At 42.5% G+C, this 20,765-nt stretch overlaps 1 protein-coding gene across 11 annotated transcripts in view; it reads right to left on the reverse strand.

Moving 5' to 3' along the window:
* Positions 1–19,865, reverse strand: part of ANKRD44 (ankyrin repeat domain 44) — a 345,963-nt gene extending 326,098 nt beyond the window's left edge. For 4 of the 11 annotated variants that reach the window (XR_004176609.1, XR_004176608.1, XR_004176610.1 and 1 more), the window contains exon 1: positions 19,535–19,865. Coding sequence is in view for 8 of the 11 variants with exons in the window: in XM_031651434.1 (XP_031507294.1) it covers positions 19,535–19,561 (27 nt within the window). In the remaining 3 variants the exon portion in view is untranslated. The remainder of the gene's footprint in view (positions 1–19,534) is intronic. The other 7 variants (XM_031651438.1, XM_031651437.1, XM_031651433.1 and 4 more) reach the window with 6 other exon arrangements.
* Between the last annotated feature and the right edge of the window lie 900 nt (positions 19,866–20,765).

Genomic DNA, 20,765 nt, shown 5'->3' on the forward strand with positions numbered 1-20,765 from the left:
TCAAAAAAATAAAGAAAGAAAACGTAAAATATTTGGATAAAAGTGTGGTAATTTACAGGCATGAGCCACCACACCCAGCCAAATTCTGCATAAGAAAGTGGAATAGAAGTATAAGCTCAAGGAGAAAAAGTAACAATGTAAAATTTCCAAAGCTTGCTCATGTATTTTTTTTTTTAACTATACTTAAGTTCTAGGGTACATGTGCGCAGTGTGCAGGTTTGATACATAGGTATACGTGTGCCATGTTGGCTTGCTGCACCCATCAACTTGCCATTTACATTAGGTATTTCTCCAAATGCTATCCCTCCCCCACCTCCCCACTCCCCCGACAGGTCCTGGTGTATGATGTTCCCTGCCCTATGTCCAAGTGATCTCATTGTTTAATTCCCACCTATGAGGGAGAACATGTGGTGTTTGGTTTTCTGTCCCTGTGATAGTTTGCTGAGAATGATGGTTTCCAGCTTCATCCATGTCCCTGCAAAGGACATGAACTCATCCTTTTTTATAGCTGCATAGTATTCCATTGTGCATATGTGCCACATTTTCTTAATCCAGTCTATCATTGATGGACATTTCGGTTGGTTTCAAGTCTTTGCTATTGTGAATAGTGCCGCAATAAACATATGTGTGCATGTGTCTTTATAGTAGCATGATTCATAATCCTTTGGGTATCTACCCAGTAATGGGATTGCTGGGTCAAATAGTATTTCTAGTTCTAGATTCTTGAGGGATCACCACACTGTCTTCCACAATGGTTGAACTAATTTACACTCCCAACAGTGTAAAAGCATTCCTATTTCTCCACATCCTCTCCAGCACGTGTTGTTTCCTGACTTTTTAATGATCACCATTCTAACTGGCACGAGATGGTATCTCATTGTGGTTTTGATTTGCATTTATCTGGTGACCAGTGATGATGTTGCTCATGTATTTTTCAAGTGAAGGTGGGACACTCAAATCACAATAGTGTTAAAATTCCATTCAACACATTTTAAACAATGATATAATGTTTTCATTTTTTAAAAAGTCAACATTTATATTATGCCAGGAATTACATCCTTTGTATCTTTCCAACTTTGTGATGAAAAGCATTAGATGTCAACTCCCCAAGAAATGTGCAAGGGAATACATCACTTACAAAAATCTTTTGGTGGTAGGGGTTGGGGGTAAAAAATGTTCCCATGAGTTACTTGTAAGCATCAGTAGATGGCCAGCCTGGCCATCCTCTCGGTCCACCCGGGGTCAGTGATGGAAATCACACTCTGCCTCCTTTGGGCCCTACTTAGCAAGATGCTTTAAACCAAGAGTCCACGTTAACAGTGACTTCCTGTGCAAGTCTTTAAAGAGCTGCCCCAGTTAAAGCCTGTCCAAAATCTCCAGAGTACAAAGAATGGCGAGTAAAACATTTCTTCCCGTACTGCTTCCTTGACTGGAAAAGTTGTCCCAGATCTGTTCACGTCATGACACACTAAGCCATCAGCCACACATTCTTGACTATGTATATTTAACAAGACACCAAGAAAAAAAATCCACCACACAAAAATTAGCAATATTTTATATAACCAATCCTTTTACTAGGGTTATTTACATAACCAAAAATTAATCACTTCCTGTCCTTCCTCTGTTCATGGTAAAGATCCCAGGAGGAGGAAGAGAAGGTAGATAAAGTAGATAAAAGAAGGGAAGGATGGTGAAGGAAAAAACACAGCAGCGGAGACTCCCACTATATCATTCACTTATTCAGTAGTCACTGCTAATCTACTACTGCTGAGTTAACCAGAGTCTTGGATACTAAAAAGTTGGGGTACAAACATTTTCCCCTAGAAGTGAAGAGCAATTCAGCGGCTTAGCTCCAACCATCCCAAGTCACACACTAACCAAGGGGCTAAAAATGGACTGAAACCAGAAGTGAGAGGCTCAATGAAGAAACTTGCCCCACTCCACGTAAGAAGGAAAACGAAAGGGTTCATTACACACATTTGCATTTAGATACATCTAAAGATTAGGCAGTGCTGTGACAAATGTTCCCTTCAGATGGCCAATTTTAAATACGTCTCACAAAATCCTAAAAAAAGAAAATAAAGCATATTAAAGAGGAATTTTGGGGGCGAGGGCATGGGAAAGCCTTAGTATTTCAGAATTATTACCAGTCACAAGTGTTTTCAAATAAGAATGAAGTTCCACGGTCTTCTGTGTATCACAAAGATCTTTACCCACAGGGGAACGATGAGGCAATATCCTTATGGCCTTGCACACAATGGGCTCCTTCTTCTAGACCAGCTTAGAAGTGGGTGATCCATTCTAATCTGGATAATGTAGATGATACGATACTAGAACCACATGATAATTACCCAGGCGGCAGCCTTCAGCATTCTATCACAGGGTGTTTATACAGCATTTTAGGCTGTATCCTAAATATAACTGTAGAAATGACACGTGATTTTATAAGTGCTATTTAAGAACAGGATAGGCAAATGAAATGCACCTTAGACTGAGCCAGAAAAAATAAGAGCTCTACCTCCACTAACAATCAACAAGCTAAGTAACAGCCACTGGCCTCGGTTTCTCCCTATGAAAATGGGGACTCTAATGTTCATCTCCTGTCTTCCCCAGACAATCTATATTGTTCAGAAAACGCTGGAGGTCCCAGATAGCTTAGGTACTCAGTCACTGTCCATGTTTTCTAAAGTTGTACACTACATTAATTTCTTTACAAATCTTTTAAACAAGTTTCTTTAGTCTTAATTCTTTCTCTCTGAAGGATAGAGAAAAGGAGGTCAGTCAACACGTGTCATCTTTCATATAAAAGTTAGTTTCATTTCTGAGAAAAGTGAACCTTTATATGAAAGATGACGTGCTGACTGACCTCCTTTCTGGCCTCACTAACCAGTTCAGGGTGCCCATCTTCATCCAAGATCAAAAGGAACTCCAGGCCTAGGAGGAGTTTCATAATAACTCAAATGACTCTGGAAGTACAAGAGCAAGAGTCAGATGCTCTTTATAATTCTAATGAAATGAACACTGGAAACCACACACACACATACTTTCATTCTCTCTCTCTCTGCACCCCCGCCGCCCCAATACACACACAAACTTAAAACCCACACAGAAATTACCAGACTTAGCTTCAGAGAGAACCTTCTAGAATAATGAGCAATATTAGATAAGTAGACAGTTTTAAGATTTATTTTTAATTGTATAATTTTCATTTATAATACTTGACCTTTAAACTGTGTTTGCTTAAAATTAGCCTTCTACAAAATTAAGGCCATTTCCATCCCCATATTAATCTAGAGTCTCTATGTGGGGAATAGAATATATTAAGATTTCTGTTTTGCTCTCAAATATAAGAAATAAGTATCTCTCTTCCCCCATCTTGGCTCTTTGAGTGCATCAAAAGTACATATTAACTGTTTCTGAGTCCACATCTGGAGTTTAAAAATCCTATAGAAAAGGCAAGTGATTTAAAATATCAACATATGGCTTCCTTCTCCACAGTGATTCCTAGAGAGAGGGGAAAAAAAGTTGAGTACAAACAAACTATTGTTTTAAGGAGGATTGTTTTTAATTGAAAGCATACCAAAAAAGCTAACTAAGCTTCTACTTTCTCCTGGAGAAAATAATAAAAGCAAGAATTCCCATCTCGATCTAATTAAATCTAGATCAAAGTGCAACTTAGGTAACACTAGGACTGTAAGAGTGTAGCACTCGATTTCTGAAGAGGATGGCCCCAAGTCTGCCCTTGAGTTAGAGCAAGAGGTTGGCAAATTTTTCCTGCAAAAGGCCAGATAGTAAATATTTTCAGCTTTGCTGACCCTATAGTCTTTGCCACAACTACTCAACTCTGCTGTTGTAGCGCCCATAGACAAGATGTAAACAAATAATACAACTATATTTATGGAAAAAGAAATTTGAATTTTGTTTAATTTTTATGTGTTGCAAAGTATTATTTTTTGACCCTTTTCAATCACTTAATATAAAAACTATCCTTGGCTCACAGGCCATTTAAAGCAGGCAGCAGACCAGATGTGTACTGTGGACAGTAGTCTGCAACCCCTGGGTTAAAACTATAGAAGACTGGAGCAGCTACAAGAATACACTCTAAAACAATGTCCTCATTTCTTAAAGAAAACTGAGGCCCAAGGAGGTGTAATGACTGGCCAGGATCTCACAGCCAATTCATGGCAGGAATGGAGTTAAGAAAAATACCATTCAGCCTCTGGAAGAGCTGGTTGAAAAGGTAAAAGCAAGGCCAGGCATGGTAGCTTGCTCATTCCTATAATTCCAGCACTTTGGGAGGCTGAGGTGGGCAGATCCCTTGAGTCCAGGAGTTCAAGAGCAGACTGGGCAACATGGTGAAACCCTGTCCCTACAAAAAATGAGCCGGGTGGCATGGAGGCACGTGCCTGTAGTCCCAGCTACTCAGGAGGCTGAAGTGGGAGGATCACCTGAGCCCAGGAGGTCGAGCTATGATGGCACCACTGCACCAGCCTAGGTGGCAGATTAAGACCCTGTCTCAAAAAAAAAAAAAAGAAGAAGAAGAAGAAGAAGAAGAAGAAGAAATAAAAAGAAAAGGTAAAGCAGTAATGAAGAAATGTCCTGCTTTAGTTCAACTCACCAGGACAGGCAGTGAGGTACTTAAAACCAGAGATGTTGCAGGAACCTAGTTACTAGTCATAGAAGCTCCTAATACCTGACTTCCCACTGTATAAAATAATTTGTTATCTGCCTGTCACCTACACTCATTCTGAAGGTCCTATATCAGCCACTAGGACCCTTTGAGGGGCCATATTACCTGTCAGCCTGATTCTTTTCAGCCTTCTGAGTGATACAGCTCTGGTTGGTTTTTTTTTTGTTTTTGGTTTTGGTTTTTTTGAGACGGAGTCTCACTCTGTCGCCCAGGCTGGAGTGCAGTGGCGCGATGTCGGCTCACTGCAAGCTCCACCTCCCAGGTTCACGCCATTCTCCTGCCTCAGCCTCCCATATAGCCGGGGCTACAAGTGCCCACCACCACACCAGGCTAATTTGTTTTTGTATTTTTAGTAGAGGCGGGGTTTCACCATGTTGGTTGTTTCTTTTGCACTGTAAGTAACAACCTCCACTTTTGTTAGTCCAATCCTAGAACTCCCAAGATGTAAGTGTCAATGTGGCTGAACAGCAAGGATCAATGTCAATTATTTCAAAGAGCAGAGGACAGCAGGTGACCAATTAAGCTTAAAGTTCAAGAGCATCTCCAACACTCACCTAAGAAACTAACAGTCAGTCTCCTTCCCACTCCTATTCCTTCTTCCCTCAAAAAAAAAAGTTTCTTAATGTTTTTCTCCTGTTTTTCCTTATTGCACCTTTTCTTATACCAATTCTCATTTTCATTTCCTGTGAATCATTTCATTTCCCTTTTTATTTTGCCCTACATCTCAACCAAGAATCAACTCAAATTGAAATGCTTTGTTAGAATTAAGATACATACACATATCCAATGATGTTTAAAGTATCTGCTCGTTAAATAGCATTCTGTAGTTTTAAAAGGGAAAAAGTCCCAAATTAAGTAACTTTTTACAATGTATCCTTCATCTAACTTTTTAAGTCACATTTTATCAGAGAAGTTTGTTTTCTACCCTGTTATAAATTCATTCAAGACTTGAAATTTTACACCAGTTTTTTTTAGACATTCTGCTGTGATGATTTTTTATGAAGATTACTCTATCAACTGTTTTGTTTTTACACACTTCCTCAAAAAGACACAGTTTTATACTTCTGTGAAGAGGAAGTGGCATTCTTATAAGTAATTTTCAAAGTTCTTTTTGACAACTTAAATCAAAAATGACTGCAAACTCCTCAGAATCTTTTCAACACAAATTGATCCTCCTAGATCTATCTAAACGTAAGATTCTTCGGTCAAATAAGCTAAGTCAATTGATTTGATGAAACCAAAATGAAACAAAAATGTACTTCCTAAAGCTGTAGGAACCAAAACACTACAATTCAAACCGAAGTATGGAAAATCCACACAAAAATAAAACAAACTCTTTCTACCAATGTTGTTTAAGCTAGAGAGAAAGAAGACTAGTTAAAAGATCATAAATCTAAAACAAAAACTAACTCCAATCATATTTTCATGAAGCTGAAATTGACCTTAGAAAACTGGTCTCTTTAATTGGACAAATGAGGAATCAGTCCAAGATTCAGAGACTATTTATTATAGAGTGCCAACCAAGAACCACTTGCTATACAAAGACTTTTCCCACTTGATTATCACAACTTCCCCATAAAGCAAGTATTATTTTACCCATCTTACAGTCAAGGAAAGTTGTGTCACAGGAAGAGGGACACAGCTTGTTAGGAGTAGTGCTGTGCACAAAGCCCAGGTCTCCAGACATCAACTTTAGTATTCTAACTATACAACTCACACGAAGCATTTTTGGAAATTGTTCAGTTAGATACCACAATATTTTAAAATATTATACGCAAAATACAGTACCCTGAAACCTTGATAGAAGACTCCTTGCTAAAAAGCAGAGCTACTTAAAAAGATTGTTTCTTCTTGGCTGCTACAAAAAGGAGCATTAGCAACTAAATATTGCAGTCATCTCATGAGTCCCAAGACCTAATTATACTGAGGCTCCAAAGTACCAAACCCTTAGTCACATGGCTTCTAAATTACTCATGACGGTATCATGTACTCAAGTCACAGCTGGCCACTTCTTATGCTTATGGTCTATTCTTAAATCTGGACTCTGTTAAGAAGGATATAGAAAGATTTTCACACTTGTAGAAATAAAGGAAGATATTTCAGCATGCCTGAAGCAATGGCGAAACCACTCAAGGCAACAACAAACACCCACTTCCTGCTGAGGTAAGAAGAGAGGCGTGGTAGCCAGGCCCATTAGAATTGACACCTTGTAACTGTTTGCTGCCTTTAAAAACTACACAGTATAATTAAAAACATCCTTTAAAACTCAATGTAAGAAAGTGATTTTTGGCAACTCTAATATCTCAATTCCCTTCCAAATATCTTACACCGGACAAGCCAAATCCAGGTCTTCCTAAAAGCACACAAGATGGGATTCTAAGACCAATGCTCAAATATCTGAATCAAGCTGTGGAGCCACTTAAACTAAGTAATAGACGTGTGGACCACACAACTAGCTCAGAAGCATATTTCCTTGGGCAGCAAAAACAGAAAAATCATGTGCTTTTATGGACAAACAGAAAGGATTCTAAGAACTTTACTGAAGGCATTCTAGCAAGTAAGAGTGGAGGCCTTCCGTGGGGCACAAAGGTGGCAGGAAGAAGTGAAAAGAAAAATAGTTTCTAAAAAGAATGTATCACTTAAATAGGTGCCCTAAGAAAATGCTAAAGTAGGTCAAGCATGCTGGCTCATGCCTGTAATCTCAGCACTTTGCAAAGCCGGGCAGATCACTTGATTCCAGGAGTTCGAGACCAGCCTGGGCAACGTGGTGAAACCCCATCTCTACTAAAAATACAAAAATTAGCCAGGTGTAGTGGCATGCACCTGTAGTCCCAGCTACTCAGGAGGCTGAGGTGGGAGACTCAACTGAGCCCCGGAAGTCAAGGCTGCAGTGAGCTATGATCACACCACTATACTCTAGCATGGGTGACAGAGTGAGATCCTGTTTCAAAAAAAAGAGAGAGAGAGAGAGAAAATGCTAGAGTTTCATAGTTTCTAGTTTTGTAAGAGGACTCTCTTTTTAAACATAACCACAATATCATATTCACACTTTAAATTATCAAATATCCAGTCAGTATTCAAATTTCCCCAATTATCTCAAAGAAGTGTGCTTTTTTAAGTTTGTTTAAATCAGAATCCAAATCTATTCACTGCAATTAGTCTGAATGTATCTTAATTGCCTTTTAATTTATGGATTTATATTTTCTCTCCAACTTTTTTTTTCCTCTTATAATTGATTTTTCAAAGAAATGAGGTCTTTTTTTTTTTTTCTGTAGGCTTCCCATAGTCTGGATTTTGTAATTTCTTATTTAAAAAATATGTATAAGATTAAAAACAAGTCATCTCTAGTTCCAACAATCCCACTCCTGGGTATCTACCCACAGGAAAAGAAGTCATAAGAAAAAGATACTTGCACACGCATGTTTACAGCAGCACAATTCACAATTGCAAAAATACAGAACCAGCCCAAATGCCCATCAATCAATGAGTGGATAAAGAAAATGTGGTAGATACATACCAGGGAATACTACTCAGCTGTAAAAAGGAATGAAATAATGGCATTTGTAGCAACCTGAATGGAATTGGAGACCATTATTCTAAGTGAAATAACTCAGAAATGGAAAAACAAACATCATATGTTCTCACTCATTAGTAGGAGCTAAGCTATTAGGACAGAAAGGCATAAGAATGATACAATGGGCTTTGGGGAATCGGGGAAATGGTGAGAAAGGAGTGAGGGATAAAAGACTACACATTGGGTACAGTTCTTCAGTGATGATGGGTGCACCAAAATCTCAGAAATCACATTAAAGAACTTATTCATGTAACCAAACATCACCTGTTCCCCAAAAACCTAAGGAAATAATTTTTTAAGAAGGAAAAAAAAAAGTCATCTTTAAACCTACTACATTATTCGATCAATGGCCTACATCACCAAACCATCTAGGTCCTTTCAATGAAGTCCTTGCTACTCCAAAATACATGTTTGTTCACAAAATACTGCCATGGTACCTCATGCAACATTCTGTTCAAGCCAGGGGTATCATGGACACAGAAGCGCCCATAAGGCAACACCTTACTTTAATGCTTCAATACTTTTTGGAACAGAGTAAATACAAATTAATTTGAAAAGGTCATGTGCAACAAATGGAAACAATGAGTTTTGCTTAGGCACAAATTCATCCATTCAAGTTTTCCAGCAGAGGGCATGTAGTACCTCTCAAAGAACTCAACTGAGAAAAATGTGTTAATATGCAAACACCTCTCCTATCCAGTTTGCAAATTGGATATTTCCTTACCTCCTCTTCCTACCTAACATGAACCCTATGACTCAGTAAATTTAGTCACCAGGTTACCTGAGAGGTACACAACACATCACTCACCTAGGTTCCACCCACATCTGCTGCCTGGATCATTCCTTTCCTTAAGTACCACTTAGACTCCCTCCAGCTCCCTTCTTAATGACTCTGCCCATCTCTGACTCCTGAAGTCCCTAATCAATACCCTCTAAGCATAGTCTAAACCTGCACTATACCTGGATTGATAACTGTTTAATATGCCACATGAATTCAATAAACGTTAAAGAGGGCCTTTCATGTGCAAGGCATTCAATATCATCTAACTAGACTGCGAGCTCCATGGAGAAAATGGCCTCTTGTGATACTGCACCTATTTCAAGAATCCTAATGTGGGATGGCTAAGAATGTGCACTTTGGGGTTGCCCAGATGTGACTCCCAGAGTCATGCGACCCTCAAAAAAATTACTCGACCTGTCAGTTTTCATTTTTCTTCCTTTTTTTTTTTTTTTTTTTTTTGACAGAGTTTCACTCTTGTCGCCCAGGCTGGAATGCAATGGCACAATCTTGGCTCACTGCAATCTCCGCCTCCCAGGTTCAAGCGATTCTCCTGCCTCAGCCTCCCAAGTAGCTGGGATTACAAGCGCCTGCCACCATGCCTGACTAATTTTTGTATTTTTAGTAGAGATGGGGTTTCACCATCTCTAGCCATCTCTCTGGCCAGGCTGGTCTCTAACTACTGACCTCAGGTGATCCACCTTCCTCAGCCTCCCAAAGGATTACAGGCATGAGCCACCGTGCCAGCCTCATTTTCCTCATCTTTAAAATGAAATGATAGCCATCCTCTCATAAAAATATTAGGATTAAATCATGTAAAGTATGATTCTTGTCTCCTTGTTCCCAATTCTTTCTGTCTGGTTTCTATTTTATTGTGCCTGTTCTTACCTGTCTTTCCCTTTTGTGGAGAAGGGGAGAGCAGAGAGCCCCAGCAGAGCTATGCTGTATCATTGCTATGTAGATGGAGCTCATTAAACACTCCTTGATCACTTGAATACATAAGAGATCCACTCCCACAACATTTAGGGTCAATATTTCCTGTCCCCTAGTGTCACCTTGATACTTCCCCTGAAAAGAAATGGAACTGAGAATTACGTACAATGCTAACCATCCTTACAACCAAAAGCACAGTTTAAAAAGAGGGAAAATATAACCAGAAAATAGGACAATATGTGATCTTTTATCTTTTCATAGGGCAGAAAATTTTCTCTTAATTTTGTTTGAATGGAAGTTTGACATCCCAGCGTAAAATGAAAGCTGTTTATAGAAGTGTTTCTCTTTTGTTTGTTTGAGCACTTTATGAGTAAAAACATTTGAACATGTACATCTACAGACACATATACATATTTATATTCATTCACTTAACAAATATTTATTGAGCATTTACGATGCGCCTTACCCTGTTCTAAGTGCTGAAGATACAGCAGTGAATGAACCAAACTAACAAAATAATCTTTGTCCTGTTGTCTATATCTTAACCACACGTAAGTTTGGGGTTTTTAAATGGGGGGAGTAAAATATATGGTATGAGGGATTTGCACGGTGGAGGAAAATAAAGAAAGGCAGACAAGAAATGTGGAGTAGGCATTTTAAACAGTGTGGTCAGAAAGGGACTCACTGAGAAGGTAACATCTGAGGAAAGACCTGAAAGAGGTAAAGGCGAGCCATGCAGATATCTAGGGAGGAGCTGCACAGGGAGCAGGAACAGCAAGGGTCCCCAGGCAGGAGCGCAGCTGGCATGTTCACTAAACAGGAGGAGGCCAGTGGGGCTGGAGCCAAGGAGCCAGGAAGAGATGGACAGCAGACAAGGCTGGACAGGTGAGTGGAGGAGCTCAGTGCAGAAGTCACTCTAATGACCTCAGCTTTCACCTGGGTGAAACTGGAAGTTTTTGAGCAGGAGTGACAAGTTCTGAGTTCCATCACTCTGAGAGCTACATTGAGAGTAAAGTGTAGAGGCCAAGGTCAGATGGAGGAAGACCAGTCAGAGGCTGCTGTAATAACCCAAGTGGTGATTTGGCCAGGTGGCAGACACTGAAAAATACAGCCAAAAAGATGACATGGTACTAGCAAAGAAGATGTACTAAAACTACATAAAAATTAAAAGTTTAAAAGAATGATTTAAAAAAATACGAATTCTAATATTCTCTTTCCCAAACTCCAACTCAATAAAGCATTGTGTTCATCCTTGGGGTGTATGCCACACCTACTTTTGGAGGTCACTGTTTAACAATAATTGGTTGGTTGATTTGCCCCGGCTGACCTGAACGTCCGCCTGGCTTTCTGTCTTCTGACTTCTCTTACGCTCACTTTCCTTTTTCCTTATCTTGCCAGTCTTAGAAACCAAAACAAGTCTCCACAGAGACTAACCTTACAGAGGCTGGTGATTACATGTAGGAATTTTCTTCCTTTCTTGAGAAAGTCTATGGTCACCATGTCAACTGCACCCAACTCTGGGCCAACCCTTGAGAAATAAACTTGTTAGATGTACATGTTATTTGGGTTCAACAAAACAGGATTTTGCCTGGGAACACCCAAGGTATTTGCTAAAGCAGCACCTCTGAAGAAGGCTAAGGTGGGCCTCAGCTCACAAGAGACAAGCGTGGGCTCTGTAAGGATTGCTCCCTTTAGCCTGTAAGAAGTTCAAGAGGATTCTTCAAGGACCACATTGAGAACAGCCCCAGGGGTTCTGTGTCCCCACAGCCAGGCTCCTGGAGATCCCAGAAGATAACCTTCTTGGGGAAAGGACTCCTCACCCTTAGACAAAAAGGATGTGTTTACCAAACCTGGAAAATTTTAAAGCTGCCACCAACACACTTGGGAGAAAATCAGAAGTTCATAAAAGGCAGATACTTTTTGAAATGAGATTCCACAAGGTGAGAAAAGACTGACATTGAAATATGTGAGGAGCTATCTTAGAATGTTAGAGCTTGGAAGAATTTAGAGAATTTTCTGCCTGTTCCCATTTTGACAAAGAAACGAAGGCCAGGATTTACCCCAAACCATACAACTGTTAAAAGAACCATGAGTAGAATCCACGTCTTCTGATTCCCAATCTGGTGTTATTTTTAAAACAAACGAAAGCAAAACAAAATTTTTAAAATAAAAAAAGCAAAACTTTTAGAGAGGTTAGAATTGTGATTAATTTCCATATCTAGGCTCGAACAGATGTTTCCACAAGTCTCTCTAATTTTACTAAGAGCTCTGAAAGTTCTCTTAGGGGAAAATGGTCTTCTGATATAAAAGATATCCTAGAAAGTTACGCTTGGATGCTTAAGACTCCCCGGGATGGGAGCAAGGGGACTCTAAGCAAACAAAAAGCAAGAAATGCAAACAATTATTGACTTAGTAATCCCTGAAACAGCCCAAAGGTGGACTATATATTTATTTGCTTAGCTCACTTTATAGAATACTAGATAAATTTTAAGTTTTCAAAAGACGAGGCAAGTGAAAAGATCCTTAAAAATTATGAATATCATAATTACAAGCTGGATTCATGAATCATTAACTTCAACCTCTTAGGCTACCAACATATTTACAAACATAAACACTGATAAGGGCAAATACCTGCACTCCCAACCTCTGAAAGCAGCCAGAGCTAAATAATATGTTTTGTTAAAAGGTTAAAAAGGAGTAATCTATAAAGTGGGTAATCTTAGGCGCAGTGGCTCATGCCTGTAATCCCAGCACTTTGGGAGGCCAAGGCGGGCAGATCACATGAGACCAGGAGTCTGAGACCAGCCTGGCCAACATGGTGAAACCCCATCACTACTAAAAATACAAAAATTAGTCGGGCATAGTGGCGCACGCCTATAATCCCAGCTACATGGGAGTCTGAGGCACAAGAATTGCTTGAACCCTGGGAGACGGTCGGCGGGGGTTGCAATGAGCCCAGACTGCACCACTACACTCCAGTCTGGGCAACAGAGCGAGACTCTGTCTCAAAAAAAATAAAAATACAGAACAAATAAAATGGGTAATCTTAGATTATCTATGAATTGAAATAGGGTGGAGAATAGGAATTAGTCCTAAGTCACTGATATTGGTTAAAATCCTTCTCTGGAACCTGAAGCTGTTTGACTTTGTTACCTGGAAAGCCTTATTAGAGCTCATCTGCAAATACACCCTTCATAGCCACATTTGTAAGAAAGACTATAACACAAACCATGTGAAGAGCGTCGGTCTCCATTACAGGCACCAAGTCACAGAAGGGAGAGGGCAGAGCTGAGGCACCATAAAGGCCTCCAGTCCAACCACTTCATTTTACAAAGAGAAACCTGAAGCCTACAGAGGTTAACATTCTTCCCAAGAGTTGGCTAATATACAACATATGTCACTTCTCCCTTCCCGTATACCCATAGCAAACACTGGTAATCAATCACGCTTTCTCAGATCCTTGACTGCCAAGAGTCAGAATGTTTCTATCAGATTACACCTGCAACCCCTGGGCAGCTCAGAACTGAGGTGTGAGATAGAAGGTGTTTCCCAACTCTGCACAAAGTCATAAAACAATCTTTGTAATACCCGCACCACTGTAGACTCAAAAGAGAGTGAGTAGTCTGCTAGTCAAACTAGTTTACTGTCACTGTCAAGCCTGTGGTGAGCAAACACGGAATCTATGTGTATATATGATGACCACATATCTAGGCTTACCCAGGACAGTCCTGGCTCACATCTGTTTGTGGCTTCATGTTGCGTAGTATCACCTATGATTCTCAAAAGGATAAAAATGATATAGTCATTCTAGTTCTAAGCAGTTCCTAATCATTCACAAACATTTATAAATGTTGTTTGTTTCACACATGATGCATCAGGAAAAAAAAAAAAAAAAAAAAAACCACTTAACCAATCACCAGTTTTATCATACAAAGGGGCTTTCAAATAATACTAAACCCAACTAGTTTTCAAGAGGGACTCAGGGACCACTGTCCAAGCCCATCTTTTTTATATATTGAGCTTCAATATGAAATTTCTTTGGGGGAAAAAAGGAGTGTCACAGCTTAAACAAGTTTGGAAACCACAGAATTATCAGATCTCTGTAGCTCTGCCTGTTTTTACATTATTTCATGTTATACTTTAGCCTATAAAAATTCACATTATCTTGTAGAAATACAAATCTTTTTAAAGAATCTTTCATTCCTGTTTCTGGTACAATTTGTGCCTTTTTATTTTATATTTACTCTCTGTTTAAAGCAAAAGAGGAAGTAAAAAGTTGAAATCTTAAAAAAAAGAAAGAAAGAAAAGAAAAAGAAAAAAGCTGGTTCCATCAATCCAGAGCTAGAGCTTATGTGCTAGTGCTGGCTAAAGAGCCAATCATATATCTAAGAGAAGAATAAGTTTATTTGGAAAAGTCACTGGTGTAGAGAACACAGATATCAGTTATGTGCACAAGTAATGATATTATCACATGGAAAGTTTAAAAAATTTACCTGACTACCCAGACAGAAGACTAGAAGGAGACATCCCAAAATGGCAAGAATAGTTATCTCTGAGTATAGAGGCTTCAGATGGTTTTAAAAATTTTTGGTTTTGCTCCTCTAGTTTTCTGATTTTCCTATAATGACTGCAGTTCATTTGTTTTATATATATACATACATATATGAAAAAAGTCACTGAACTACCAACACATCATTCACCGGGGTGGAGAGGTGGAGAGGCTAATGGGAAAAGCCAGATATAAGCCAGGCAGGGGCAGAGGCCTCAAAGCAGCTCCTTACTCTGTACAGAAATGGGTCTGGCCCAAGAGGCAGAAGGAGTTCAGGGAACGCTGCTCATCCAATGGCTTCTCTGTAAACAAGAGCAGGCACCCATTAATCCTACGGCTGCACTGCCCTTTCAACTATGAAAAGTATAGCCTTGTGGTCAGAGCTCCACCTGTGCAATCAGACTGCCAGGATAGGACAACGTGCTAGATCACTTATTGGGTGTGTGACCCTAAACAGGTCAATTAGCCTCTCCATTCCTGTTTTCTCATCCATAAAATAGGAATCACGCCACCACCTACCTCCTAGTGTGGCTATGAGGATTAAGACATGACTCACTGCAAAGGCCCAGTATACAATAAGAGCACAATAAATGTATGACATGATTAGGTCTCTGCCATGAAACACCAGCTTCAAGTGCACTCTCAAAAGCATGTGATTGGGTCCCGAAACAACCAGAAAAGGCTCTAAATAAAGCCTTTCTTTTCCCTTCTTCTCTGCTGACGACAGGACTACAGCATGGTGTCTGCTTTAAGACCAGTGCTCTAGGGAGTGATGGAAGAACAAGGGCAGCCCAATAAAATGTGTAACACGTCCCAAGGCCCCGCACTATGGGCTAGAAATCCTGCTCCCAAAGTTACACAGGATTTCTAGTCTCTTGCCACTACCACCGCTGCCAGGCACTGCCTTTGGCAAGAAGGTAGGTGACTCAAGTGTGAACTAGGACTTGGCAAGGGAACACCAAAACAGAAGGCCTCCAGGCAGGAAGCTCCAAAAGGGCCACCTGCTGAAACAGTTTGTCTACAGGCAGCCTCCGAGATGAAAGTAGTGCTATCATTAACAAATGCAGGTAAGAATAGTGGACATTTTAAACATGCAACAGAACTTACCATCCTAGCTTCGTAACTCTGAAAATAAATTTTGGGTAGAGACCCAGGCTGAAGATACGACCATACACTTAAAATGACTACAGGGACTTTAACTATATGACATAAAGAACAACCTAAAAAAGTCAATATCAAATCATTTTCAAAAAGACTTCATGGCTATCTTTGAGTCAAAATGCCTTAGATCTTCATGTAATAAAATTTTCTTTCCCAAACTTAAAATTATCTCACTTTACCAAAAATATAAAACTCCTAATGTCCACATACAAGGAAATAATTACATTATTATATTAATGACATATTTGAGTGTGTTCTATGTTACATAGGGTGACCAGTTCCTCCTAGTTTGCCTGGAATTTTCCCAGTTTTAGCCCCATATGCTGGGACACCAATCTGCACAAACCAGGATGGTTAGTGCCCCCTAAGACTGCAAGAAAAATGATGTGTGTCCGCTGAAGAAGAAAACAGAAGGAACACAGTTACAAAAGTTACAAATGCAGAAGTGCTAAATGCCAAGTTCGTTTGTTTGTAGTGATAGCTCCAGTTCCTTTTTTACAGTGAAAAAAAAAAAAGACTAAAAATCACACTGGTCTCTCCCTTTTTCTTTTTACTCTTCTAAAAAAAAAAAAAAAGAGTTGGGAAAAAACATTTTCCTTCTCTTGTAAGATTGAGAGGTCACTGCAGGATTGACTGCTGAAATAGTGTCTGCTTCACCTAGCAAGCTCCTACACCCAGCTTTAGCTGGACAGAAAATGTCATCATCTGTCTCCCCTGACTTTGGCCACATTTAAAGACAAATCCACACAATTTGTGTTTCAGGTTATCGACAGCAAGAGTGTGTCCTCAAACAAAAAATCCAAGAGGCCTAGCAAAAAATCAAGATTCACTTCACAAATAGGGTATTTAACAGATGAGGTGCTGGGCACAGTGGCTCACACCTGTAATCCCAGCACTTTGGGAGGCTGAGGCAGGTGGATTGTTTGAACCCAAGAGTCTGAGACTATCCTGGGCAACATGGTGAAACCCTGTGTCTACAAGAAATACAAAAATTAGCCAGGTGTGGTGGCTCATGCGCCCATAGTCCCAGCTGCTGGGGAGGCGGAGGTGGGAGGATCGTTTGAGCCTGGCAGGCCAAGGCTGCAGTGAGCCATGATGATACTATTGAGTCAGAGTGAGACCCTGACTCAAAAAAAAAAAAAAAAAAAAATTGGGGAGGGAGAAATTAAGAAGTGGTTGTTTTACTAGAAGCTGAATGGAGAGCAAGGCACTCCTGCACAAACTCTAAGGCAGGGATTCCAAGCAGGCAGCTCCCTACCCACAATGATGGAGCAAAACTCTTCTAGTAGTGGTCTAAGCAAATGGTTTTAAAAGTTAATCTGTGAGGTTAAGAACTGACTTCTAAGAATTGAGTCTCAAACAGAAAAGGTAAGACTATATAAGGCAAGAAAGACCACACACTTACTTCCTGGACCTAAAGCTACACAGAAACCATCGTTGCTCACCACCAACTCCACCCAGGCCACTTCCCCACCCCATCTCTTTCTGACTTTGCCCCAAGATAGACTGGCCATTTTCAGAAGTTCTTGAATCTTAAAATGCCTTAGGTTCTTTTTATGTATCTGGAGATACAACCAAATAAAGGTTGTGAGACTCTTCCTTTCTCTCCATACTCATAATGGTTTATTGGGGGAAGAAAGGAAATATACTTGGAAACATTTTTTTTTGAGGCAGAGTCTCACTCTGTCGCCCAGGCTGGAGTGCAGTGGCACCATCTCGGCTCATTGCAAGCTCCACCTCCCGAGTTCATGCCATTCTCCTGCCTCAGCCTCCCGAGTAGCTGGGACTACAGGCATCCGCCACCACGCCCGGCTAATTTTTTGTATTTTTAGTAGAGACGGGGTTTCACCGTGTTAGCCAGCATGGTCTCCATCTCCTGACCTCGTGATCCGCCGGCCTTGGCCTCCCAAAGTGCTGGGATTACAGGCGTGAGCCACCGCGCTCGGCTGGAAACATTTTAGAAGGCAACATCTTTGAAATTCCTGCTCTGATAAGCCCTGAAGAATAACTTCCTTTCTTTCTAAGACCAAGTCACTAGGGTTGATCTTGATCTGGAAGAGATGTGTTCTTGTAACGCTTTCAACACATCCAGTGAGATGATGGAGCTTTCCTATGCCAACTCTAGCATAAAGTACAAGCGCCTGGAAGGCAGGAGACAGGAGCTAGTCCCAGTCCTGCAGGCCTGTAGCTGGCACTCTTTGAGGAAGACTTGCTTCACTTCTCCAGATCTGTTTTGTCATTTAGAGAATGAAGGGTTTGGGCTAGATCATCCTTAGAGTCCTTACAACTCTAAACTTCCATGTGATGTTCTTTCTTATACGTGATAACAACAATACCTATTAGAACCATTCTTTGTACTTTGAAGATCTAGGGATTAACAGACAAGTACAGCAACGTGTACTAGCAAAGATGACAGGCCCAAGACACGCTAAAACTATAAGATTTAAAATAAGCAAATGTCTAACAGTTGGCAAAGTATGTGACCAAAAGGTGAAGGAAATCCTGATATCAACTTACACTTTTAAATGCTCTGGAACCAGTGAGAACAAATACATTCATCACAAGTACCAGCTGCTCTTCCTACTAAATTTAACAATAACGTGAACTTTAACTCAGTGATTTCCCCATCACCAACCCCGCCAAACACCTGTAAATATTTAGGGGAAACAAGCTAAAAAAAAAAAAAAAAAATGGAATCTACAAGGCGGGAGAACAAATCATTGCAAATCATTGTGGTGACGGACTGCATTTCAGCTGCAAGATGTTCTGACTGGATACTAACTGGAGAACGCAAGGCAGCAGATGCAACCCATGGATAAGTCTGAGGTATTTAATACCAAGGGCTGGCACGTCTGACCCTGTGGTCAAAGTCAAGATTGCCTCTCTACCTACCAGGACCCCAAAACAAAGTTCCTTTCACTATCGATGAATAAACGGGGGTGGGGGTGGGGGTGGCAAGCCGTTTCCTTTTTTCGTGAAAAGAGCTGCAAAGAGTTTTGTCATGCAACTTGGTTTGGTAACTGTTAGTGGCAATGTAAGAGCAACAGAGTCCGCGAAGGTGGCTGTTACCATTCCACAGACCTGCGGCAAGGACTGTCAATCCGATTCAGCAAATAACCCCACCTCTCCAAGCCAGGACTCCAGAGCTGCCCTGTGTGGTATCTCAGCAAAGAAAGCCAACAAAGCTGGTGGACACAGGCAGACCGTAGCCCACCGCCTGTGAGTGGAGACTCCCAGCCGACTTGACCTCCTCCTCGGAGGGACCGGCCCGATCTGAAAGGGCGGTCTCCAAGGGTCCCCATCCCGCACCACGCACACAGCCTGGGGCAACTAAAGAGGAAGTCGGATGTCACATCCAACGGATAAAGACAGCCCCGCCACACAAGAGCCGCATTCTGGGCAGGACTCCTGCTAGGCTTGGGAAGGGGTCCCAGTCTGCGATCCTTTCTCCCTCTACGTGCAGCGTCCTCCTCCCGGGGGCGCCGGCCGGTGGCGCCCACTCAACGCGGCGCGGTGGGAGTCCCGGGAGCACCCCAAGCCCCGGCCCCCTCCCCGGCTCCGCCGGGCCCGCGGCCGCCGCACTCGCGCACCCCGCGACCCAGCTGCCCGGCGCCCGCGGGCCCTGCCCCAGACTCGGGCACGCAGTTCCGACGGCCCAGGGCGGGGACGGCGCCGCCGAGGGGAGCTGCCGCCGCGGGCTCTCGGAGGCACCGGCGGCCGCGCACACTCCTCCCCTTCGCCGTGAGTAAACAGCTCGCGGGCGCGCTCCAGCCGCGCCCCCATCCCCCCGCCGGGCTCCGCGCCGCCCTGCGCCCGCGCGTCCCGCCCGCCGGCGCCGCCGCCCCCTACCTGGTCGGTGAGTTTGAGCACTGCCATTCTTCCGCTCCTTCGCGCGCACACACATGCAGGTCCCCGGCCCGCAGATGTCACGCCGGGAGCCGGGGAAGCGGAAGGAATTGCCAGGGGAAGGGAAAAAAATCTGGCTCCCGAATTTGACAGCCCTCCCCCTGCTCCTCCTCCGCCGCCACCTCCTCCCGCCGAGAGGCTGACACTGGCTAGTGGGGTTTGCAGCCGAGCCCGCCCGCCTTTCCACAGGAAGTACCGGCTGCTGCCAGCCGGGCCGCCACTGACATCACCGCGCGCTGGCTTGCTCGCCGCCCGCCGCCTGGGCCGACGCTGCCTCCTGCCGCCCGCAGCCGCGCCGCGCAGCCCGGCCCCCGGCGCTGCCCCCGCGCCCGCACCGGGACGCCGCCTGCCTTCCGCACCTGCACGCGGCGCCCCGCCCGGCCGGCCCCGGACCCCTGGTGGATCGCGGGCCTCCCTGATGGGTCTGACACACACGGGTGGGGAAGCCCGCGGGGACACACCCCGAGGGGGCAGGAAAGGCTGTCACTCACACCCCGTCCACTTTAACCGGGGAGACGGGGTCACGCCCCCTTCCCCTAACCCAGAATCAGATGGTGGCAGCGCCCCGACGATCCCACCTCGCCAGGGACTGCAATTCCGATGCTCTCTTTGTTTAATGCCAGGAGGCAGTGGATTCTTTAGAGGGTGTTTCTCAAACATTTATGGGTGGAGGGAACCGAAACTCTGACCCTTCCACCTTGTTCTCCAGCCATCTTCCAGCTAAACACACAAACACACACACACACACGTGCACACACACATACTATTGTTAAATTCGAACACCCTGGGTTTGGTTTTGCTGGTGGGGGTGGAGTGGAGTTCCTGGAGAAGCAAAGCAGTCCTAAATCACCAAGTTGATGGGGCTTTTGGGTGTTCCCACCAGTCCTTACTGATTTCTACAAAACCCCAAGTTACCAAGCTCTTCAGTAAATAGATGACAGCTGTCAAACACCATGGACTGCAGACACAACGGTCATATTCGTAAGCATAGTAACTGTTGATAGTTCTGGAATTTGGAGCAAACACTTATTCATTGAACAGCTATGTACTGAGTCCCTACCTTGTTAGGCACTGGCTAGGCACGGGAATAAACAGCATAAATAAGATAACCTGCTCTCAGAAGATGCCAATATAAACCACATAGTCTCTGCTAATGAATGTAATTACAAACTGA

This window comes from Papio anubis, chromosome 10, assembly GCF_008728515.1.
Source record: "Papio anubis isolate 15944 chromosome 10, Panubis1.0, whole genome shotgun sequence".
NCBI lineage: Eukaryota > Metazoa > Chordata > Mammalia > Primates > Cercopithecidae > Papio > Papio anubis.